At 46.4% G+C, this 25,254-nt stretch overlaps 1 protein-coding gene across 3 annotated transcripts in view; it reads right to left on the bottom strand.

The window, feature by feature from the left end:
- Positions 1-25,254, bottom strand: part of abce1 (ATP-binding cassette, sub-family E (OABP), member 1) — a 66,278-nt gene that overhangs the window by 33,770 nt on the left and 7,254 nt on the right. For all 3 annotated transcript variants that reach the window (XM_069926311.1, XM_069926310.1, XM_069926312.1), the window contains exons 3-7: positions 24,413-24,498; positions 18,956-19,053; positions 16,284-16,401; positions 15,238-15,375; positions 2,353-2,422 (exon numbers count right to left, since the gene is read on the bottom strand). In XM_069926311.1, the coding sequence (XP_069782412.1) occupies positions 2,353-2,422; positions 15,238-15,375; positions 16,284-16,401; positions 18,956-19,053; positions 24,413-24,498 (510 nt within the window). The remainder of the gene's footprint in view (positions 1-2,352; positions 2,423-15,237; positions 15,376-16,283; positions 16,402-18,955; positions 19,054-24,412; positions 24,499-25,254) is intronic.

Below are 25,254 nucleotides of genomic sequence, written 5' to 3'. Positions count from 1 at the left end.
GGAATTAAAAAAAAAATATATACACAGAGGTGTGGGTGCCTGGAATGCCTTGGCAGGAGTGATGGTAGAGGCTACATTAAGGGCATTTAAAAGACTCCTAGAGGCGCACATGGATGAAAGAAAAACAGTTATTAGGAAGGAAATTTTCTTTTTTGGTAGAAATATATAAGTTGGCACAACATTGAGGGCTTTAGGGCCTGTACTGCGCTGTAGCATTCTACAGCAAGAGTAATAGCCCTCAACTCTAAAGCAGCACACGTGACATCATGAAGCACTATAAAATCCAGTCACAGGAAATCAACAGCTAAACTCTTAACTAGCAGAAGATATACCCAGAGTAAAAGATGATTGTTGGGCCAAACTAGATCAGATGCAGGATACACATGTGGAAGTTCCTTAGGCAGTGCCATTGGCAAGAGTCAGAGTTTAAAAGCACAGAAATAGACAGTCCACCCCAATATACATGCCAACCAGATCATCCACCTGAACTAATCCGATTTGCCTGTGCTTTGATTATACATGCCTAGAAACTTTTTTTTAATCAATGTACTTATCTTCTTGTGTACTTTTAAATACTATCATTGTATGTGTCTCTCCAGTTTCCTCTGGCCACTTGTTCCATATACATGCACAACCTCCCCTATGAAAAAAGTTGCTCCAGCTCATTTGTAAATCTTTGCTTTCTCACCATAAAATGATGCCCTCTAGTTTTAGACCTCCTACGCGGTTAAAAACACTGTGACCCATCTATATGTCCCTTACGATTTTATATACTTCTATAAGGTTATCTGTCATCCTCCTAGGCTCCAGATGAAAAAGTCCTGGCCTTACCCCTTATCGCACAGTCCCTCCAGTCCCAGTAACTTCTTGAGAATCTTTTCTAAACTCTTTCCAACTTAATGATATTCTTCCTTTTGCTGACCAGAACATACTCAATCCTCCAAGTGTGGTCTCTCCAACTTCTTGCTCAAATGTTACATGACATCTCAGTTCCTGCACTCCATGTCCTGACTGATGAGTGCAAATATGTCTAACTCTGCCTTCGTCTAGCTGCATTGCCACTTTTGGGGAACTATGGACCTATAGCCTTAAGTCTATTCTACAATGTTTTCCAGGGCTCGACAATTTACTGCGCAAGTCCTACCTTACCAAAAAGCAATATCCTGGGCTCAGTCTCCTTCTGCTATTTCTCAGGGACCATACCTTCATTACAAGGCAAGTAATTGAAATGTTGGCTAAAGATGGCTCATTAATCAATTCTATTTACCCATAATTTTGAAACCAGTTTTGGTTTAAAAAAAGCATCCCAGATTGAGAGGGGATCTCATAGAGACATATAAAATTCTGGCAGGACTGGACAGAATGGATGCAGATGGGATGTTTCCAATGATGGGAAAATCCAGAACCCGGGGCCATGGTTTGAGGATAATAGGCAAACCATTTAGGACCGAGATGAGGAGGAATTTCTTTACCCAGAGGGTGGTGAATCTGTGGAATTCATTGCCACAGAGGGCAGTGGAGGCAGGTTCATTAAATATATTTAAGAGGGAATTAGATCTATTTCTTCAGTATAAGGGTATTAAAGGTTACGGAGAGAAGGCGGGGACGGGGTACTGAACTTTAAGATCAGCCATGATCTTGTTGAATGGCGGAGCAGGCTCGAAGGGTCGAATGACCTACTCCTGCTCCTATCTTCTATGTTTCTATTGCAGACTGAGAAAATGCAAGCCACACAAGCAATGACCATTATACTAGATTCCTGTTGGATCGAATGTTAAAACCCTGCCAACAAGTCAAGGTTAGAGGTCAAATATTCTGCAGTACCTCAAGCTTTTCCACTGTCTGCATGATGAAATTTAAGAGTGTGGTAAAACACTCCAGTTGATTGGATGAATGTAGCTCCATAACGCACAAGCTAACCATCAAACTGGGCTGCTTGCTCCGTGTTGCATTTTAGCAAAATTTTGTACAGCAATGCACCAATTCATCATTATTCTTTATTAATATTTACTAAAACAAACACTACCATTAAAACAACACAAAAATGCACGAGCCCCACACTACTCTTGGCTTTGCTCCCAGCTGCACACCACCTAGATTTGGAAACAGGGGATCTTTAAATCATGGAAGCCCTTTTCCAGCTACACTACTGAATCTACTGCCTGAGATGCATTTTGGAATTGACAATTAAGGGCATAATAAATGCCTATTTTGGCCAATGCCAAAATCCTGCAAATGTATAAAAGAGTCTATTAGCATTTAAAATGTTTTGACATCTTAACCATTAGGGATTAAACAAAAAAATGATCGAGTTCAAGGTTTTTCTAGAATATTTTGCTTCAGTTTTCTTACCCAAATGTTCGCAAATTATATCCTGTGTTTTTGTCTCATCTTTTCTATCCAAAATAGAACCAACAGTGCCCTAGAAAAACAAATTAAGAATATAATCACCCAAAAGTAGTTTTAAATTCTAACAGATCCATATGAACAGCTTTGCATCATTTTATTTCATTAAACCGTGATATAATGTGCAGTTTTCTTAACATAAACCAGTGGACATGATGTTGAATTAGACTGATTTTTTTTGGAAATGGAAGGCAAGTGGATGATTTAATACCAACATCCTGCCCACCAGATTTAGCATAAAATCAAGAAAAACAACATTAGTTTTATCAGATGTCATACATCCTATGACACCATCTAGCATCTACCAATGCCACTTCAAAAGGAGAGCATGGCTAGAATGCCAGTTTGGAGGTGAATTTTAAACCTCAAAAACAGTACCCTCATTGTACAGGAGAACAAAATGCAATTTCAACCCAATGAAAGTGGCATAGTTAAGGGGCCACAGGATAACGATAGATTTGCTCTTCATCATGAAAGCTAGTCTGTGTTGCCACTTCCTAGATGAATACTACTTGCAATCTACTTGCCGATTCACATTACCCACTTACTGTGGATTATTACATTGCTGGATTTTAAAGTTCACTGCTACACATACAACCTGAAGTTTATTTTGTTCCTTTCACATTTTTACTTCAAAAATTATCTCACTCTGTAGAAAAGTAATTTTGATCCCGCGGAGCCTTGCCGGGGAGGCATGGGATCCCGCGGAGCCTTGCCGGGGAGGCATGGGATCCCGCGGAGCCTTGCCGGGGAGGCATGGGATCCCGCGGAGCCTTGCCGGGGAGGCATGGGATCCCGCGGAGCCTTGCCGGGGAGGCATGGGATCCCGCGGAGCCTTGCCGGGGAGGCATGGGATCCCGCGGAGCCTTGCCGGGGAGGCATGGGATCCCGCGGAGCCTTGCCGGGGAGGCATGGGATCCCGCGGAGCCTTGCCGGGGAGGCATGGGATCCCGCGGAGCCTTGCCGGGGAGGCATGGGATCCCGCGGAGCCTTGCCGGGGAGGCATGGGATCCCGCGGAGCCTTGCCGGGGAGGCATGGGATCCCGCGGAGCCTTGCCGGGGAGGCATGGGATCCCGCGGAGCCTTGCCGGGGAGGCATGGGATCCCGCGGAGCCTTGCCGGGGAGGCATGGGATCCCGCGGAGCCTTGCCGGGGAGGCATGGGATCCCGCGGAGCCTTGCCGGGGAGGCATGGGATCCCGCGGAGCCTTGCCGGGGAGGCATGGGATCCCGCGGAGCCTTGCCGGGGAGGCATGGGATCCCGCGGAGCCTTGCCGGGGAGGCATGGGATCCCGCGGAGCCTTGCCGGGGAGGCATGGGATCCCGCGGAGCCTTGCCGGGGAGGCATGGGATCCCGCGGAGCCTTGCCGGGGAGGCATGGGATCCCGCGGAGCCTTGCCGGGGAGGCATGGGATCCCGCGGAGCCTTGCCGGGGAGGCATGGGATCCCGCGGAGCCTTGCCGGGGAGGCATGGGATCCCGCGGAGCCTTGCCGGGGAGGCATGGGATCCCGCGGAGCCTTGCCGGGGAGGCATGGGATCCCGCGGAGCCTTGCCGGGGAGGCATGGGATCCCGCGGAGCCTTGCCGGGGAGGCATGGGATCCCGCGGAGCCTTGCCGGGGAGGCATGGGATCCCGCGGAGCCTTGCCGGGGAGGCATGGGATCCCGCGGAGCCTTGCCGGGGAGGCATGGGATCCCGCGGAGCCTTGCCGGGGAGGCATGGGATCCCGCGGAGCCTTGCCGGGGAGGCATGGGATCCCGCGGAGCCTTGCCGGGGAGGCATGGGATCCCGCGGAGCCTTGCCGGGGAGGCATGGGATCCCGCGGAGCCTTGCCGGGGAGGCATGGGATCCCGCGGAGCCTTGCCGGGGAGGCATGGGATCCCGCGGAGCCTTGCCGGGGAGGCATGGGATCCCGCGGAGCCTTGCCGGGGAGGCATAGGGATCCCGCGGAGCCTTGCCGGGGAGGCATAGGGATCCCGCGGAGCCTTGCCGGGGAGGCATGGGATCCCGCGGAGCCTTGCCGGGGAGGCATGGGATCCCGCGGAGCCTTGCCGGGGAGGCATGGGATCCCGCGGAGCCTTGCCGGGGAGGCATGGGATCCCGCGGAGCCTTGCCGGGGAGGCATGGGATCCCGCGGAGCCTTGCCGGGGAGGCATGGGATCCCGCGGAGCCTTGCCGGGGAGGCATGGGATCCCGCGGAGCCTTGCCGGGGAGGCATGGGATCCCGCGGAGCCTTGCCGGGGAGGCATGGGATCCCGCGGAGCCTTGCCGGGGAGGCATGGGATCCCGCGGAGCCTTGCCGGGGAGGCATGGGATCCCGCGGAGCCTTGCCGGGGAGGCATGGGATCCCGCGGAGCCTTGCCGGGGAGGCATGGGATCCCGCGGAGCCTTGCCGGGGAGGCATGGGATCCCGCGGAGCCTTGCCGGGGAGGCATGGGATCCCGCGGAGCCTTGCCGGGGAGGCATGGGATCCCGCGGAGCCTTGCCGGGGAGGCATGGGATCCCGCGGAGCCTTGCCGGGGAGGCATGGGATCCCGCGGAGCCTTGCCGGGGAGGCATGGGATCCCGCGGAGCCTTGCCGGGGAGGCATGGGATCCCGCGGAGCCTTGCCGGGGAGGCATGGGATCCCGCGGAGCCTTGCCGGGGAGGCATGGGATCCCGCGGAGCCTTGCCGGGGAGGCATGGGATCCCGCGGAGCCTTGCCGGGGAGGCATGGGATCCCGCGGAGCCTTGCCGGGGAGGCATGGGATCCCGCGGAGCCTTGCCGGGGAGGCATGGGATCCCGCGGAGCCTTGCCGGGGAGGCATGGGATCCCGCGGAGCCTTGCCGGGGAGGCATGGGATCCCGCGGAGCCTTGCCGGGGAGGCATGGGATCCCGCGGAGCCTTGCCGGGGAGGCATGGGATCCCGCGGAGCCTTGCCGGGGAGGCATGGGATCCCGCGGAGCCTTGCCGGGGAGGCATGGGATCCCGCGGAGCCTTGCCGGGGAGGCATGGGATCCCGCGGAGCCTTGCCGGGGAGGCATGGGATCCCGCGGAGCCTTGCCGGGGAGGCATGGGATCCCGCGGAGCCTTGCCGGGGAGGCATGGGATCCCGCGGAGCCTTGCCGGGGAGGCATGGGATCCCGCGGAGCCTTGCCGGGGAGGCATGGGATCCCGCGGAGCCTTGCCGGGGAGGCATGGGATCCCGCGGAGCCTTGCCGGGGAGGCATGGGATCCCGCGGAGCCTTGCCGGGGAGGCATGGGATCCCGCGGAGCCTTGCCGGGGAGGCATGGGATCCCGCGGAGCCTTGCCGGGGAGGCATGGGATCCCGCGGAGCCTTGCCGGGGAGGCATGGGATCCCGCGGAGCCTTGCCGGGGAGGCATGGGATCCCGCGGAGCCTTGCCGGGGAGGCATGGGATCCCGCGGAGCCTTGCCGGGGAGGCATGGGATCCCGCGGAGCCTTGCCGGGGAGGCATGGGATCCCGCGGAGCCTTGCCGGGGAGGCATGGGATCCCGCGGAGCCTTGCCGGGGAGGCATGGGATCCCGCGGAGCCTTGCCGGGGAGGCATGGGATCCCGCGGAGCCTTGCCGGGGAGGCATGGGATCCCGCGGAGCCTTGCCGGGGAGGCATGGGATCCCGCGGAGCCTTGCCGGGGAGGCATGGGATCCCGCGGAGCCTTGCCGGGGAGGCATGGGATCCCGCGGAGCCTTGCCGGGGAGGCATGGGATCCCGCGGAGCCTTGCCGGGGAGGCATGGGATCCCGCGGAGCCTTGCCGGGGAGGCATGGGATCCCGCGGAGCCTTGCCGGGGAGGCATGGGATCCCGCGGAGCCTTGCCGGGGAGGCATGGGATCCCGCGGAGCCTTGCCGGGGAGGCATGGGATCCCGCGGAGCCTTGCCGGGGAGGCATGGGATCCCGCGGAGCCTTGCCGGGGAGGCATGGGATCCCGCGGAGCCTTGCCGGGGAGGCATGGGATCCCGCGGAGCCTTGCCGGGGAGGCATGGGATCCCGCGGAGCCTTGCCGGGGAGGCATGGGATCCCGCGGAGCCTTGCCGGGGAGGCATGGGATCCCGCGGAGCCTTGCCGGGGAGGCATGGGATCCCGCGGAGCCTTGCCGGGGAGGCATGGGATCCCGCGGAGCCTTGCCGGGGAGGCATGGGATCCCGCGGAGCCTTGCCGGGGAGGCATGGGATCCCGCGGAGCCTTGCCGGGGAGGCATGGGATCCCGCGGAGCCTTGCCGGGGAGGCATGGGATCCCGCGGAGCCTTGCCGGGGAGGCATGGGATCCCGCGGAGCCTTGCCGGGGAGGCATGGGATCCCGCGGAGCCTTGCCGGGGAGGCATGGGATCCCGCGGAGCCTTGCCGGGGAGGCATGGGATCCCGCGGAGCCTTGCCGGGGAGGCATGGGATCCCGCGGAGCCTTGCCGGGGAGGCATGGGATCCCGCGGAGCCTTGCCGGGGAGGCATGGGATCCCGCGGAGCCTTGCCGGGGAGGCATGGGATCCCGCGGAGCCTTGCCGGGGAGGCATGGGATCCCGCGGTGCCTTGCCGGGGAGGCATGGGATCCCGCGGAGCCTTGCCGGGGAGGCATGGGATCCCGCGGAGCCTTGGCTCTATGGATTCAGAATTGCCTTGCCTGTAGAAAGCAGAGAGTAGTGAACAAAACGTATTTTGCTTGGAGGTCAGTGACTAGTGGAGTACTGCAAGGATCTGTTGAGACCACTGCTCTTTACAATTTTTTTATAAATGACCTGCATGAAGTAGAAGGATCGGTCAGTAAGTTTTCAAATGATATCAAGGTGGAGGTGTTGTAGATAGTGTTGAAGGCTGTCTTAAGTTACAACAGGATATAGATACAATGCAGAGTTGGATGGAAAAGTGGAATATAGAGTTCAATCTACATAAGAGAGCGGTGATGCAATTTGGTAGGCCAAACTTGAAGGTAGAGTACACGCTTAATGGCAAGATACTTAAGTGTGGAAAAACAGAGACCTTGGGATGCCAATCCTTAGATCTCTCAGGTTGATAGGACAGTTAAGGCTGATGGTATAGTGGGTTTCATTAATCAGGGGATTTAGTTCAGGAATTGTGAGGTAACGTTGCAGCTCTAAAAATCGCTGGTGAGATCACACAAAATATTGTGTTCTTTTCTGGACTCTGGAGAGGGTGGTGAAGAGATTTACCAGGATGTTGCTTAGATTGGAGAATATGCCTTATGATGCAAGATTAATAGAGCCAGGGCTCTTTGGAGCAAAGCAGGATGAAAGGTGACTTAGTAGAAGTCTACAAGATTATGAGAGGCATAGATAAGACAGTCAGCACCTTTTACCCCAGAGAAGAAGTAACAAATATCAGAGGACACCTGTACAAATTGAAGGGAGGAAAGTTTAGGGGAAACATCAGGGCCTTTATTTTTAATATATAAACACAGAACGCCTGAAATGCATTTTTAGTGAAGTGATGTCTGGAATAGGGGACTTTAAGAGATTCTTAGACAGGCACATGGATGAAAGAAAAATGGAGGGTTATGAGGCAAGGAGGGCCCCGTTTTGTTAGGTATATACAGGTACACGATCCTTTATCCGGATATCTAAAATCCAGAAAGCTCCAAAATCTGGCAAGTGGGGAGGGGAGAGGCGGCGGCGCGAGTCGGGCGGGCGAAGGGAGAGGCGGCGGCGCGAGTCGGGCGGGCGAAGGGAGAGGCGGCGGCGCGAGTCGGGCGGGCGAGGGGAGAGGCGGCGGCGCGAGTCGGGCGGGCGAGGGGAGAGGCGGCGGCGCGAGTCGGGCGGGCGAGGGGAGAGGCGGCGGCGCGAGTCGGGCGGGCGAGGGGAGAGGCGGCGGCGCGAGTCGGGCGGGCGAGGGGAGAGGCGGCGGCGCGAGTCGGGCGGGCGAGGGGAGAGGCGGCGGCGCGACTTGAAGGTGGTGGGGGTAGGTACGGCAGCACAATTCAGGTGGGCTTAAATCTGGCTTTCTGAAATCTGGAAAAATCTGAAATTCGGAACACACTGTCCCCCAAGAATTCCAGATAAAGGATCGTGTACCTCTATGGGTTGGAACAATATCATGAGATGAAGGTCCTGTACTCGGTTGTAATGTTCTGTTATAAACCTTTGTGAATATTAGCATGCTATTTGAAAGTACATTATTTTTAATAGACCCGATATGCATTCAGAACCTCAAGGAAAAAGACCAATCTAACCTATGCATCTGTATTTGTCAGCAGTTACCACTCTCAACTTTAAAACAAATGTCTGTACACTCAAGTCTCAGAAGCATTTCGTCAAAATCACCAAGATCTGTGATCAAAAAATTTGATTTGCCTGTTCACGTATTCCATGATTAGGGTGTTGACCATTCTTTTTCTCCCACCGAGTTCCTCCAGCAGATTGTGCTCAATTTCAGATTCCTGCCTCTGTAGTCTCCTGTGCATCTTGAAGTGCTCCTCTGATTTTCTGATGCATACATTTATATGCATTTTGTTATTCAGTTCGTATTTGCATTAAACTAATTGCTCACTTGATTTTCTGAGACAAGATCATCTATACTGCCTTTATCATCTTTACATTCAGGGTTGTCCCCACCTCTGTATCATATGCCCCTCCCAAAAGTTAAATATATTGGAATTGGTATAATGCAACTACATCTCTCTAATGGCTACTGGAACTTATCCACTTCTTGACCTGTGTGGTTAATTTTGTCTTTGTACCACTGTGTCTTGTTTCCAGTTTCATTGAGATTCTACTCTCAGAGGTTTGCGAACATATTCTTTCTACGAGATTTTGGTTATTGTACTTAATATCTCTCCTTCCTACTTTAGTCTTAATAAGGGGTCCCCAATCAGAAACATTGACTGACTATAACTCTCTATAGATGCCATCTGACCCATTGAGTGCCTCCAGTTTCTCTTTGCTCAATCAACATTCCAGCATTGGCAGTTAGGTCTCTCTGGTTATCATTACCAATTTTATTGCATTGCCCATTTTCCAACTTCCTAAATTTTCCATTACCGGAACTGCCCACACACCCATGCAACTATTTGGTTTAAAGCCTTATCTGCTATTTGATTTGCCAGATTAGTTTTCCAAGCCCATCCAAACGAGTACTTTCCCCATTACACCATGATTAAAGTCCATTACTCTCACACCAACTTTTCAGCCACAATGCATCAGCAATGTATAGCTCATTTACATATTCAGTATAAATGTAGTTTGTGACCAAAGGTGGCTGCTCTGAACAGACATTCTGAAACTACTCATTATATCTGAATATATGCAACATATAACAGATCTTTTATCCAAATTGAGGACAAGAGACCAATACACTCAGAGCCTAGAAATTTTAACAGGCATGTGCAGTGTGTAGATGTTAACTACTACTGAACTGAATATGCAAACAAACATTATAATATCAATGCTTAACCAGTTGTTGAAATTATCAATTTTCAGCATTATTGGTTTTCAATGCAGCACTTCCAAACTCAATGGTGATTACTCCCAAAGAACATTTTAACTGACAGTCTAAAATCAGAACCAAAAATTTATATGATATTAAGAGAAAAGGTAACTTGAAAACACTATGGTGCAGGAAGAATCACATAAAGCTATTGTCAACAATGGAAATGTATAGTTATGAGAAAAGACTACTTAGTCTGGAACGTTTCTGTTTTATAAAATAGATGGAAGAGATTTCATCAGGGTGCTTTAGACTTGAGGGACAAATATGGTGAATACAAATAATGTATTTATCTTCATGTGTCAATAATGCAATGGTTGGATTTAAACAATATGTTTAAAGATCAGAGGATGTTAAGAAAATGTCATCTCCCAAAGGAAGATGGAGATCTGGTAAGTGGTTAATGGCAGGATTCTTAACAGTGTGGTGGTCCAGACAGAGGTCAAAGTCACAGACTCAAAGTTGCTTCACTAGTTGATAGGGCGGTTAAGGTGTACAGTGTGCTGGCCTTTATTAGCCAGGGAATTGAGTTCAAGAGCCATAATGTTCAGTTCTGATCACCTCATTACAAGTTAATGGAAGATCTGGAAGAAGTGCAGAGGAAATTTACCAAGACATTGCCTGGATAGGAGAAAGTCTTAAGAAGCAAGGTTGACCAAGCTAGGGGTTTACTTTTTGGAGTGATGGAAGATGAGAGCTGACCTACAAGTATACAAGATTTAAAAAGTTTTAAATAGTGTAAAGCCAGCATCTTTTTCTCTGGGTGACAATAATAAATACCAGACCTATTTAGGAGAACAGAGGAAAGTTTAAGGTAGATGTCAGAGCCAAGTTTCTATCCATTTGTTTGTTTTACACAGTGTGGGTGTCAGAAATGCATTGCTGGGGATTGCGATGGAGGCTGATGAATAATTTAAAAAGGCACTTAAAAAGATATATGGATGTATGAAAATTAGAGAGGGTTATTAGGTAAGAGGTTGGAAGGATGAAATTGGTGTAGAACAGATTTATTTAGGTCAGCACAATATGTGTTGTACTATTCCATGTTCTATTGTGATGCAAAGACACAAAAGACTGGAATCATTTTCAGTTTGATTATGGGGCTCTAACACTTTGTTCTTGGATGATCCAACTCTTGAAATGTGCAAACACACAATTTATGTGTGTTACAATGCTTTGTAGGCTGCTTTGTTTTAAATTTTATACAAATGTATAAATTAATTTAATATTATTTCAAAAGCACACAAACCAAACAATACAACAGACGTGCACAGGAATGATTGCTAAAAAAACAAAAATGCTGAACTTGCTATACAATCAAAATATTGATGGAGAGATATACAGGGGTGGTGCTTCAAGTCCATGTCTTTTCACTAGTCGTAATGAACGGTTATCGAGTAGAATCATTAACTGTTTCTCCTGTAGATGCTGCCCAGCTTATTTAGTATCAGTTGCATTTGTGTTTATTGTGGATTTTTAATTTCTGAAGTTTTTTTAAAAATTCCTGTGGCAGCCCGCAATTGCAGAGATCGGGCTGGCACATCGCGCGGCAGCACACATGGACAGAGATCCAAGAGAACAAACTGGTGGGGGTAAAAGCTGGAGCAGTACAAGACCAGCTGCCCAAAAAGATCAATAACAGGCTGGGGAAGGAGGGCATTCACATGCAAGAATGTTCCCGCCTGTTAGTGTTATTCATGCAGCTGATGTCAGCCAATCAAACAAACTGCAGGAACTCTAACTGTATAAAAGGAGCCTTTACAGCCTCAATAAATCTGAGCTTAACCTCCAACACTGCAAGTGTGTTTCTTTGTAGCAGTCGGCTACAATTGATGACCCCGATGGTTTAGAAGGAATCTAAACTTCGCGATGGAGAACAAAGCACCAGTCAGCACAGTCGGCCTGAAGCTCCCAACCTTCTGGACAGTTTGGCCTGGTGTGTAGTTTGACCAGGCAGAGGCTCAGTTCCAAATCTGGGGCATCACAGCAGAGACCACCCTGTACTACCATGAGGTCAGCGCCCTGGATCCGCAGACTGCAGAATGGCCAACTTTATCCACAGGCCACCATTGGAAGGTACTTACATTGCCTTCAAAGGGCTATTAATCGAGACATTCAGACTTGCAGTGAGAGCGAGGAGCACCTTTGCTCCACCAAGATGGGCTTGGAGACATATCCCCGTGGGCACTCATCAACAAGATGCTGGCCCTCCTGGGAGATGAGCAGCCTGGCATCATGTTCGAGCAGGCTTTCCTGGAACAGATGCCTGAAGACATCCAACTGCTCCTGGCAGATGCAAATTTCACCGGCCCCCAGAAAATCGCAGCACGGGCAGAAATTCTGTGGAAACAGAAATGCTCAGCTACCATGGGGCTTGTAAAGAAGTCCCGCAATCAGTCCAGAGCAGTCCCAAGCAAGGAACAGCAGATGAGAGGCAGCAGCGAGTCAGTGACAGATGGTGCTTCTACCTCCGAAGATGGGGCACTGAGGCCTGCCAATGCCAGTCCCCAAGCGAGTAACAGGGAAACGGCAAAGTCCAGCCATTGCTGATGGCCACGATGGCTGGCCACCGAGAGCCTCCTGTGCGTCTGGGACCGCCTGTCCGGTAGATGCTTCTTGGTAGATACAGGAGCAGAGGTCAGCGTGATACCCCAACAGGTTTGGGTAATAGGTGCAGGCTAGCGGGATCCATATTGAGGGATGAGCAGTTCGGGAGTAGTCACTTCTTGTGGGAGTTCACGCTGGCCACAGTGGAACAACCACTCCTCGGAGCAGATTTCCTGCGACCCCACACCTTCTAGTGGACCTTAAAGGTAAGTGACTTGCCCACACTGAGACCTACCAGACCATCGCACTGAGGGGCGCTAGGTTTCCGGCAATGCACTTGGACTTCGTCCACAGCTCCGACGATGAGTTCTCCAAGGTGCTAGCAGGATTTCCAGCAATCCTTTCCCCTCAGTTCACAGTGGAGATGCCTCGACACGGTGTCAGACATTACATCCTCACCAAGGGCCCACCTCTCCACGCAAGGGTGAGACGACTTCCTCCGGAGAAGCTCCGACTGGCCAAGGAGGAGTTCCGCAAGCTTGAGGAGTTGGGGGTTGTTCGATGGTCAAGACAGCCCATGGCCTTGCCCCTGCACTTGGTGCCTAAAGCAACTGGGGGCTGGAGACCATGTGGCGACTATCACCGGCTCAACAAAGCCACCACCCCAGACCATTACCAAGTCCACACATCCAGGATTTTGCGGCAAACCTGCACGGGGCAACAATATTCTCAAAAGTGGACCTCGTGCGAGGATATCACCAGATCGCAGTGCATCCTGATGACATCCCTAAGATGGCCATCGTCACTCCATTTGGGCTGTTCAAGTTCCTGACGATGCCATTCAGGCTCAAAAATGAGGCACAGACATTCCAGCGACTGATGGGCACAGTAGGCCGAGACCTGGATGGCACTTTCATCTACCTTGACGATATCCTCGTGGCAAGTAGAACCTGACAGGAACACCCTCAGCACCTCTGAAATCTCTGTGGTTGTCTGCAAGAGTTCGGCCGAACCATCAACCTGGCCAAATGCCAGTTTGGCCTGAACACCATTGACTTCCTGGGCCACAGGATTACAAAGGATGGGACCACACCACTGCCTGACAAGGTAGAGGCCATCTGCAGCTTCCCAAAGCCCAGTACAACCAAAGGTATGCAGAAGTTCGTGGGGATGATAAACTTTCATCGCAGGTTTATCCCAGCAGCTGCTCAAGTGATGCACCCACAGCCCTCACAGGATGACGAGATCTCGTAGTACAGGATTGCTGTCACTGACCTTCGACTTCAGGATGCTCTAGTCGGCACAGGTACCATCACCCTCCTGTGCGACGTGGCCACCTGGCAGGTTCGACCTATTGTCCCAACAGCATGGAGGTGACGAGTTTTTTTACTCCATCCATGGGCTGGGACACCCATCCATCAGGACTACGGTCCAGCTGGTGGCCAGCAAGTACGTGTGGCATGGATTGCAGAAACAAGTCAGAGGGTGGGACAAGGCGTGTACACAGTGTTAAACAGCCAAACTGCAGCGACACACCAAGGTCCCCCCACAGCCTTTCAAGCCAACGGAACGCAGGTTTGACCACATTCACGTGAACATAGTGGGACCCTTGCCAGTCTCTCGGGATTTCCGTTACTTGTTCAGTGGTAGACCGCTTCACCTGGTGGCCAGAAGCAAGCCCCCTGCTGACACATCCACCAGGTCCTGTGCCAAAGCACTCCTCTCATCCTGGATTGCAAAATTCAGACTGTCACAGCACATCACGTTTGACAGAGATCCACAGTTCACCTCCAGTTTGTGAACCGACATTGCCAACCCATGGGGTGCTCAGTTACACCATACGACGACATACTACTTGCAAGACAAAGGGATGGTGAAGTGTTTCCACAGGCACCTCAAGGCCAGCCTTATGACCAGACTCGAGGGCCGCAACTGGGTGGATGAGCTACCATGGGCAGTACTGGGTATCTGAAATGTGCCGAAAGAAGACCTCCACACATCCTCTGCTGAACTCGTCTACGCAACCCCACACACGGTTCCCAGGGATTTCGTTCCACAGGCCAGAGGACTGCAGGAGGAGACAACCACCTTCCTGGACAGGCTGCAACCTGGCTCCGATCCCACCCTCCAGACACAGTCAAGCCAACTCCAACATCCCCAAAGAACTCAAGGAGTACGTGAGTACGTATTTGTATGCAGAGGACCCCACCGTTTACCACTGCAGAAGCCATACGAAGATCCCTTTCAAGTCACCCGGAACAATGGAGCCACCTTCGAGCTGGATATCGGTGGTAAATCAGGGGTCTTCACTAGAGAGATTCAAGCCTGCCCACACAGACCCAGCAGAATGGTGTCAACACCCTGCAGAGGCAGACCACAAAAGACTTTGGGGACTATATGTATGGACCCTATAGACTGTAACGCCGGTTCTGGGGTGGGGGAGGGGGGGAAGAGAAATCGTGTGGCGGCCCTCAACTGCGGAGATTGGGCTGGCACATCGCACAGCAGCAGACACGGCAGAGATCGCTAAAGTGACCCCCAGGACAACGAACCGACGGGGGTATAAGCCGGAGCAGTACAAGACCCTAAAATGGTGCTGGCCAAGCTGCCTAGCTAATAGATCAATAACAGGCTGAAGAAGGGTATTCACGTGCAAGAAACTTCCCATCCACAGGAACTCCAACTGTATAAAAGGAGCCTTTTCAGCCTCAATAAATCTCAGAGCTTAACCTCCCACAATGCAAGTGCGTGTGTTTCTTTGTAGCAGTTGGCTACAAAGTCATTACTTCCAAGTGCAAAATGTAGAAATCAAAGAACATTACATCAAAAATATTAGATTTTTAAAGTTACCTTCACAGCCTTTGGGATCTGATCCACATATTGGGGCTTGATGATTGCCTTCAGATCATCTTCTAGGATCTTTGTAAAGTAGTTCTGTAGTTCAGATCCTCGGAAATAAGTCAAAATTTCCTGCCAGTCAGGGGGATCCTATCAAAAAAATCATTTTCCATTTATGAACACTACCACTTGTACAGCATCAGGAATATGAAGCATGAAAGAACTTTATTGGAGGGGGGGAGAGGGGTTCACAGAATTAATTGCTGCACAACTCTTCTATCAAAAATGCAAGCTACCTACCCACTAATCCTCTGCAACTGTACCCTTTTCACAACCAGTTGCTAAATAATAAAGAACTCTCCCATCACTTCACTAGATTCTTTAAAATGCAATCCATCCCAACCAGGTGTTTCATCCTCCAAGTTTGATTTGTTTGAGGTGCCCACTTCTACTTTAAATCTCAATACTTATGTCATGATTCCCCCCACCCCCAATATTATTTGGACTTGTCAGAGTGACAAAGCAGGAATTAAATACAAAATAAGTAACATTCGAAGTATAATTTGCCTCCTTAATGTGTACAATTGTGTACTTTTGTGCAAGGCAGATGCAAGCAACAATTCTTAAAACCTAGAGTACCTATTTCGGCATACTTCTTTATTACAATTTGAATGATTTACCACAGCCTCAGGGATGGAAGTTTGATCCCAATCCAGAGTGCTGCCTGTGTGGTTTTCTCCACAAGCCAAAAATCTACTCTTAGTGTAGATAAATGGCAAAGAATCAAAAGGGAAATTAATTGGTGTGCTAGAGAAAATAGCTCACAAGGCTACAAAAAGAGGAATACAACTGATGGGATTGCTCAGTTAAGAGCCAGCATGGACTTGGTGGATCAAATGCCCATTTATGCAAGAGGAAAGATAGATCAGATAATCAAATTGAAATCCATTCTGATCAGGAAAACAAAACAAGCCTCTTTGTGAGAGTCAATAAATTGTAATAATAACTGGTAAATGGTTTTTAAAAAATGTTACATACCACCTTAAGAGAGAACTCACATCATATTTCCCCAGGTTAGGCTTCTGCTTTCCTGCTAGAATCTTCAGAGCTGTAGATTTTCCAATACCATTAGTTCCCACCAATCCTAAAACTTCACCGGGGCGAGGAATCGGCAATCTAATAATCAGATAATTTGCAATCTATTAAAATGTACACAACTATCAAAGCTTTGGGCTAGATCTTGCCAATCTTATTCTTCATCGTGCACAAATGATTACACATATTTACTGGTTTTGCATGTAAAAAGCCCACCTCAATAGATAGAAGGATGTATACTTGAGCAGCAGCACATGCCCAATGGCAAAATGGAGTGCACATTAATGTTAACTAATGCAAAACAATTAAAATACACTTGCTTTTGCTGCAGTCTGCAACTGTATAATCCCCATCAAATTCACTGTGGTTGCAGCAAGCCCGTGGAAACCAGCAGTGGATTGAACAAAAGCCTTCAAATGTATCATAAACTTCTACATATGGTTCCATATTTATGGAAGTTTTGAATTTATTGCTATTTTAATAGTTAAACACCAATGGTTGATACACAAATGCCAAGTCCAGAATTAGCCAGGGGAACTAATTCCCTTGTAAATGAATGCACAATTCACATCTTGTTAGCCACAAACGAGCCTGCAGCTGACGTGGACATTTACCCCCTCCATAAATCTTCGTCCGCGAAGCCAAGCCAAAGAAGAAGAAAGAAGTTTATCTAAACAAAGGTAAGTGGCTTAGACTTGTATTTAGGCTATGCTTTGTAGAGTGCAAGAAACCTATACCAGTTAAACATTTGTTGATAAAGAAAGTGAAAAATCACTGCTACTTGCCAACCTATAAATTGTGTTGCATCATTCAACACAATTCAACCCTCTTTTCAATCTTCTTCAGCATGATGCTGAACCAAGCCATGAAAGACCTCAACAATGAAGACGCTGTTTACATCTGGTACCGCACGGATGGCAGTCTCTTTAATCTGAGGCGCCTGCAAGCTCACACCAAGACACAAGAGAAACTTGTGCGTGAACTACTCTTTGCAGACGATGCCGCTTTAGTTGCCCATTCAGAGCCAGCTCTTCAGCGCTTGACGTCCTGTTTTGCGGAAACTGCCAAAATGTTTGGCCTGGAAGTCAGCCTGAAGAAAACTGAGGTCCTCCATCAGCCAGCTCCCCTCCATGACTACCAGCCCCCCCACATCTCCATCGGGCACACAAAACTCAAAACGGTCAACCAGTTTACCTATCTCGGCTGCACCATTTCATCAGATGCAAGGATCGACAATGAGATAGACAACAGACTCGCCAAGGCAAATAGCGCCTTTGGAAGACTACACAAAAGAGTCTGGAAAAACAACCAACTGAAAAACCTCACAAAGATAAGTGTATACAGAGCCGTTGTCATACCCACACTCCTGTTTGGCTTCGAATCATGGGTCCTCTACCGGCATCACCTACGGCTCCTAGAACGCTTCCACCAGCGTTGTCTCCGCTCCATCCTCAACATTCATTGGAGCGCTTTCATCCCTAACGTCGAAGTACTCGAGATGGCAGAGGTCGACAGCATCGAGTCCACGCTGCTGAAGATCCAGCTGCGCTGGGTGGGTCACGTCTCCAGAATGGAGGACCATCGCCTTCCCAAGATCGTGTTATATGGCGAGCTCTCCACTGGCCACCGTGACAGAGGTGCACCAAAGAAAAGGTACAAGGACTGCCTAAAGAAATCTCTTGGTGCCTGCCACATTGACCATCGCCAGTGGGCTGATATCGCCTCAAACCGTGCATCTTGGCGCCTCACAGTTTGGCGGGCAGCAACCTCCTTTGAAGAAGACCGCAGAGCCCACCTCACTGACAAAAGGCAAAGGAAGAAAAACCCAACACCCAACCCCAACCAACCAATTTTCCCCTGCAACCGCTGCAACTGTGTCTGCCTGTCCCGCATCGGACTTGTCAGCCACAAACGAGCCTGCAGCTGATGTGGACATTTACCCCCTCCATAAATCTTCGTCCGAAGCCAAGCCAAAGAAGAAGAAGAAAGAAGTTTATCTAAACAAAGGTAAGTGGCTTAGACTTGTATTTAGGCTATGCTTTGTAGAGTGCAAGAAACCTATACCAGTTAAACATTTGTTAATAAAGAAAGTGAAAAATCACTGCTACTTGCCAACCTATAAATTGTGTTGCGTCATTCAGCAATTCTCAAATAATACGTTAAAAAAATACATCCGCAAAATGTAAACTCTTGAGATCCAAGTTCAACATTAAATGTTATTCCACCATAATGTAGACATCTTAAATTGTTTTAATGCATTTGAAATACTTTATATTGCATGCCTTTCAAGTTGTATCAAAGACTAAACAAGTGGTTCACATGCTTCTTCACCAATGACATAAACAACTTGAAAGTCATAGCACAACATTAATAAAGAAGGTGAAGAGATTTAGTCAGATATACTTCAAGGAAGCATTAAGCTGTGAAAATTGATTCTTGTTTTTCAGTGGTAAGTCAAAATCCCTCAGTACTATTTTGAAGAAATAGTGAAGATATGTGCTAATTAATTTTTTTTTTCCCCATAAATGTTCACTGCTGATCCACAATGCTTACATGCATAATTCAGCATTTGGTACTCCCAAATCAGCCAAGTAGATTGAGTATTCATATCTATTTTTCATCTTTGTTCCATTACCTGTGAAGCTTGAAGGAGTTTGCACAGTATCTATGTGTTGTCTCTTTAGCCAAATTGCTTGGCAGGTTTACAATTGACAAAGCTCCAAAAGGACATTTCTGAAATAGGAAATTGATAAAAGGTCAATATCACTTCATCTGGAGTTAAACAAGAAAACTTGCAAATACAATTTCAAGTGCAATACCCACATGTGGAGAAACTCAGGTTAACAAAGAGCACAGGCCAAAACAATAGTTGCCCTGTGATTTCTATGGATACTGCAAAAATCACTTTGTCTGCTATTAATTTCTGGCAGCATAATCAAGATTAATGTATTTCACCTATTTAAAATGCTTGCTTATATGGGGATGGATGAAGCATGAGATATTTAAACTCAACACTGACAAACGGTATTTCAAAAATCTTGTGAATAACAGTAAAGAACTTGGGATAACTTGATTTTTTTAAATAAACTATAAGGAACTTAATGCTCCACTTGAGCATTTATCAGAGGGTATTCTGCAAATTATGATGGTAAAGTGATTATCCCAATGACTAAGTGGTTTAAAAAAAACAAGTTCAAATTATTCGGACAAAAATAACTGGTGCTTAAGATGGGTCCAACAAATAAGCTGTGGGGAAAAAAGAGAATACCTTACATGCTGGTGAAAAGGATGACTCGTGTTCAGGATGATACCCCAATTTTCCCACCCAAAATGTAGGTTTTGAGCTATATCCTTTGCATTATACAAACCCCCCAACCCCTCCCCCCCCAGTCACAACATTTTAATACCAAATTACCCTGTAAAGGTTTTAATTTTATCAGCACATTTTAAAATAAACCACTGTCAGCTCCTGTAACAGGCCTTTTAAAGCCTTTACAGAGCAAATGACAGTTGGGCCCCTTTGGGGGAATAGCTGAGACTTCATTGGACACGTGTAGGTTTGCCCCGTTGAACTAGCAATGCCTCTCAATGCATGCACATTCTTTTCACTGGCACCATTTTTGTGGAGGTGAGCTGGGTTGTCAGCTTGAGGAAAATGCGCTGAGGACCTGACCAGGACATTTGCATGGAGGCGAGTCATGTGTCAGCACAAAGAAGGTGGAAGGCACCAAGGGCCCAACAGGGGCACTTGAATCAGAACAGTGGGATGGGGATAGGAATACGGAGGTGGGAGGGGGAAGATGGCAGTGGAATTGAGACTTCATTGTTGAGGTTCGGATTTTAGATTGGTGTAAAAGTAGATCCAATTTAGAGGAGACATTTTTAGTTTCAAGGATTGTCCTATACTCTTGCATATACATCAGTTAGCTAATTGCTTCGGTAACGATCCAATGATTCCCATGGGTTACTTAAAAAGAGCAACAGATTCAGCCATATCTGATGCTAAATAGTCTTTGTTTTTTGCTTGTTTAAGGCTGCAGAGAAATGATTGCCTGACAGAAATATTGTTGGCTAACAATACAAATTCACCCAGAAAGGAATAAAATCCAGAAGGGGTTGGAAGACAAGAAAGTCAATTATTACATGGTTAAAGACAAAAGCAAGGATTATAAAGCAGGACAGTTGAGATTTATTAATGTAAGAGTTAAATAATGATCAAGCATTGGTAAACATACCACTTGATAAAATAGGAAAAACAAATCCACAACATTTTATTTATAAATGGAATGCAAGATTGTCAATAGCAAATAAAGAAACACCCATGCTGAAACATTTAATTGAACTTTGAAATAAAATTGATAAAAAAAATTGGAGGAACAGGTTTAATGTCTTTCAAAATAGACTTTAAAATAGACGATTTAACTGGCAAAATTATGGTATTAGGAAAATTAAAGATTGTTTAGAAGCCAGGAAATTTATTACTTTAAGCAGAATAAAGGAAAAATGTAAGGTATTGGAAAATACAAAGTTTTGTTATCAAATTAAGATTTTTTTTGAAATTTTTAGTCAAGATTTAGTATCACCAGCAGAGACAGAAGTAGAATTATTATTTTTTTTAAACTTTATTTATTCGTTCAAAATACAGATAAGTAACATAAATAATAAACAAAGCATGAACGTTATATTTTATATATAGTTAAAAAAAAGAAAAAAGGAAAGAAACCCCCCCCCTTTCAGCCAACTCTCCTGAGAGCCATAAAGAAAAAAAATAAAAAGGAAAGCATACATATTAAAATCTAGTCAATATAAATCAAAATGTATATATTCTGAATATAACAACCATCTATTAATAAAAAAAACTATAGCTATCCGCAAAACATATGTAATTTTTTCCATTATTAAACAATATTTCAAGTCATTATGCCAAAAGTCTCAAATTTAATCATGTCAGGTAAAATCATATCTCTACCGAACACATGTTTTGCCAAAGATTGACCTTGATAAAAATATGCTTACGCTTAATCGGACTGTTTAAACCCCGAACATTAAAAGTAGCAAACTTCAACTTTGACGTATCCACTAATATTACTAAAAACTAATAATATCAATATATAAAGACTCAGATCAACGTAAAGTAGAATTATTATTAAGTCATAGGGATGTCAAGAAATTTATTTCAGAGATGTACAAATTATTATAAAAGAAGCTCGAAAAGGAGTTCATAAATCAAGACATAAATGGGAGGTAGATTTAAATATGCAAATAGATGAACATAGATGGATTCAGATATGTAGAGAGTATGAAAAGTACAATAAATGTGAAATATTGGTTTGTTCAATATAATTTTATTCATCAGTTATATTTAACCACAAAAATTACTTAAGAATTATATTTATTCAGATTTATGTTTTAGATGTGGACAAGAAGTTGGCACTTTTTTTTTGCATTCGATTTGACAGTGTTCCACAATTAAACCTTTTTGTCTTGATTTGGCTAATTTATTAGAATGAATCACTGGAGTAAGATTCCTGCAGGATCCAATATTATTTTTACTGGGAGATGTTAGAAGAATCAAACCCAAATTAAAATGGACTACGTATCAAGTAAAATTCATTCAAATTGCTTTGGCAATAGCTAGAAAATATATTGCCATAATTTGGAAGTTGGATATTGATTTGGGAATGGACTGATGGCATGCACAAGTTCAGAGATGTATTCCGCTTGAAAAAATTACTTACAATTTAAGAGATAAATATATTTTTTGTGAAATATGGAGCCCATATTTACAAACTATTGGTATTAAAATTTAAATGAATCTCAAACATTTCCTTTCTCCTATGGGTCTCTATGAATATATATATATATATATATATATATATATCTATATATCTATATACACAAGTTTTAAAGTATTGGAAAGTGAAGTGCTCCTGTTGTGATTTTCAAGTCTCTTTTCTTTAGTTTGTAAGGGGATAGGGGATTTAGAGGTTTTTCTTTCTTTCGTATTTTTTTTACTTTCTTTTTTTAATATACAAAATACCACAAGTATTTGGATTAAGTTTGAAATATTGTGATATGTTTATTAGGTGGTCTTATATTAAATAAAATATTAAAAAAAGACAAAAGCAAGGAAAAAGAGAGGGAGAAAGACAAGAGGCACAGTTAGCGCAATACTATTAGAGCACCAGCGACCTAGGTTCAAATCTGGCACTGTCTGTAAGCAGTATGTTCTCCCCGAGTCTGCATGGGTTTCCCGGGTACTCAACTACCCTTCAAAAATGTATGGGGGCTTTAGGTTAATTAGTGTATTTGGGAGCCACGTGCTCGTGGGCCGGAAGGGCCTGTTACTGTGCTGTATGTCTAAATTAAAAATAAAATGAACACCCACCACAAACTGCAGACACTGCAATCTGGAGCAACAAAAAGCTACTGGAGGAACTTAGTGAGTCAAGATGCATCCGTGGAAGAAAAACAATTGTTGATAATTTGGGCTGGAACCATTTCTCAGGACGGAGTGTAGACAATAGCTGGTGTAACGTGGACAAAGTGGGAAGGGTTGTACAGAGGGGATTGGTGAACCAAGGAGTGAAGAACAACAAACAGAGACCATCAATTGACAAACAATGGGAGAGAGAGGTGAGGAAATAAAGGGGTCATATAGGTTGGAGCAGAGTGATGCAGAGAGACAAAGGCTCCTAATGCTACAATCTTATAAGAGGTAATAATAGTCTTGATAAAGGGTTTTGACTCAAACGTTGACTATTTCTACCCATGGATGCAATTTGACCTGCTGAGCGTCTCCAGCATTTCTTTGTATCACGAAAGCTATTAAGGAAGGATGGAAGTGACAAGAAGAGTGGGTTGCGTGGGGATGGGTAGAAAAAGAACCATGGAGCATTCAGACCTTCTAGTCTGTGCCAAACTATTTTCCTGCCTTGTCCCACTGATCTGCATCCAGACCATAGCCCTCCAAACCCCTCCCATCCATATACCTGTCCAAATTCTTAAATGTTAAAATTGAACCCACATTCTCCACTTCAGCTGGCAGCTCATTCCACACTCCTAGTACTCTCTATGTGAAGAAGTTCCCCCTAATGCTCCCCTTTTCACCCTTTACCCATGTCCTCTGGCTTGTATCTCATCTATCCTGAGTGGAAAAAGCTTACCAACATTTATTATCTATAGCTCTCATAATTTTAAATATCTCTATCAAATCTCCCCTCCTTCTGCTATGCACTAAAGGAAAAAGAAAGCCCTAACCTGTTTAACCTTTCCCTTTAACTCAGTTCCTGAAGTCTGGGCAACATCCTAGTCAATCTTCTCTGCACTCTTTTGATTTTACTGTTATCATTCCTGTAGTTAGGTGCCCAAAACTGCACACAATACTCCATATTTGGTTTTACCAAGATCTTTACCATAACATCCCAACTCCTATACTGATTTATGAAGGCCAATATGCCAAAAACTCTCTTTATAACCCTATCTACCTGTGAATACTTTCAGGGAACTATGTATCTGTATTTCCAGATCCCTCAGTTTAACTGTAAATCATATTCATCTGATCTCTCAAATAAAAGCACAATTTATTAATGCTTGTGCATCACGTGTGGTTGAGTTTACAGAAAAGGCCAATTGTATTGGGGAGGGAAGGCGATAGAGAGAGATAATGAAATGAAGCAAGTGGAAAACAGGTACTTTAGTAAAAATCACATTAGCTGTTGCAAATCTTTGACAACCGATAACATTTAAGCCAACCTTAAAAACAAAATCAATCTGAACTCTCCATTTTACTTGCATTTTTTAAAAATTAAATTGATACATGGTGTTACATTACAATTGCAAAGACCATAGCATCCAAGTACCAACAGTAGAAGAAACAGAAGTGTCTTAGTTCAGTTAGCAGCCTATTGATGGGGGTTGGAGAAGGGTGATTAATACCCCCATGTGCTAAATGTTATGAATCCAGCAATAGATTCCAGATTTAAGAGTCACAAATAAAATTCACATTCTGACAGCAAGATTTTCAAAGTAACTAGTAATAAATGTTTAGAAAAAAATCTTCAGCTGATGGAAAAACTAGCAAATTGTTTACCTTAATGCAAATACCACAACCAATGCACAGAGTTTCTGAAATCCAGGCTATCTTACTCTGAGCAGTAACTTCAATACAAAGTTTTCCTGTCAGAAAGAAAAACACCCATTAAACAGTATGACTAAAACTGTCAAAAGCATTTACATTTTTAAATTTAATTTAAAAAAATTATATTTACACATACAGCACATTAACAGGCCATTTTGACCCACGAGCCCATGCCACCCAATTTACCTACACCCCCAGTACGTTTCAACAGTGGGAGGAAACCGGAGACCCGGCGGGAAAACCCATGTAGACACAGGGAGAATGTACGAACTCCTTACAGTCAGCACGGGATTCGAACCCCAGTGCCAGTCATTGGTGCTGTAAAGACATTGTGCTAACCGCTACACCAACCTCGTTGCCCTTAACTTGATGAATATTTTTACATTTCTGTCCTGAACAACCATCACATACTGTAGAATGGCTTTCATGAAAACTATTAGCACTTGTGAAACACAAAGGCAAATGAAAAAAAATGACAAGGAATTTCAGCTGAAAATGGGAAGCCTGGATGCCTGAGCAGCAAAGACAGCACCTTCAGAGAATGAATTACAGAATGTTACAGAACAGATGATGATTAGCGTCCAAATGAAATCCATGTAAAAAGCAATCCTGCTTGTCCCACTTTCCCACAGGCACATGAGAGGAGACTGCAGATGCTGGAATCTAGGGCAAAAATTAAACAATATGCTGGAACTCAGCAAGTCAAGCAACATCAGTGGGAGAAAAAGAATGGACAATATTTCAGGTTAGAAAGGCCTTGATGACAGATTTGTCCAAAACATTTACCATTCTCT

The sequence above is a fragment of the Narcine bancroftii genome, chromosome 3 (assembly GCF_036971445.1).
Source record: "Narcine bancroftii isolate sNarBan1 chromosome 3, sNarBan1.hap1, whole genome shotgun sequence".
Classification (NCBI taxonomy): Eukaryota; Metazoa; Chordata; class Chondrichthyes; order Torpediniformes; family Narcinidae; genus Narcine; species Narcine bancroftii.
Note: the sequence above shows the minus strand (reverse complement) of the source record. Positions and strands in the feature narration are given on the sequence as shown.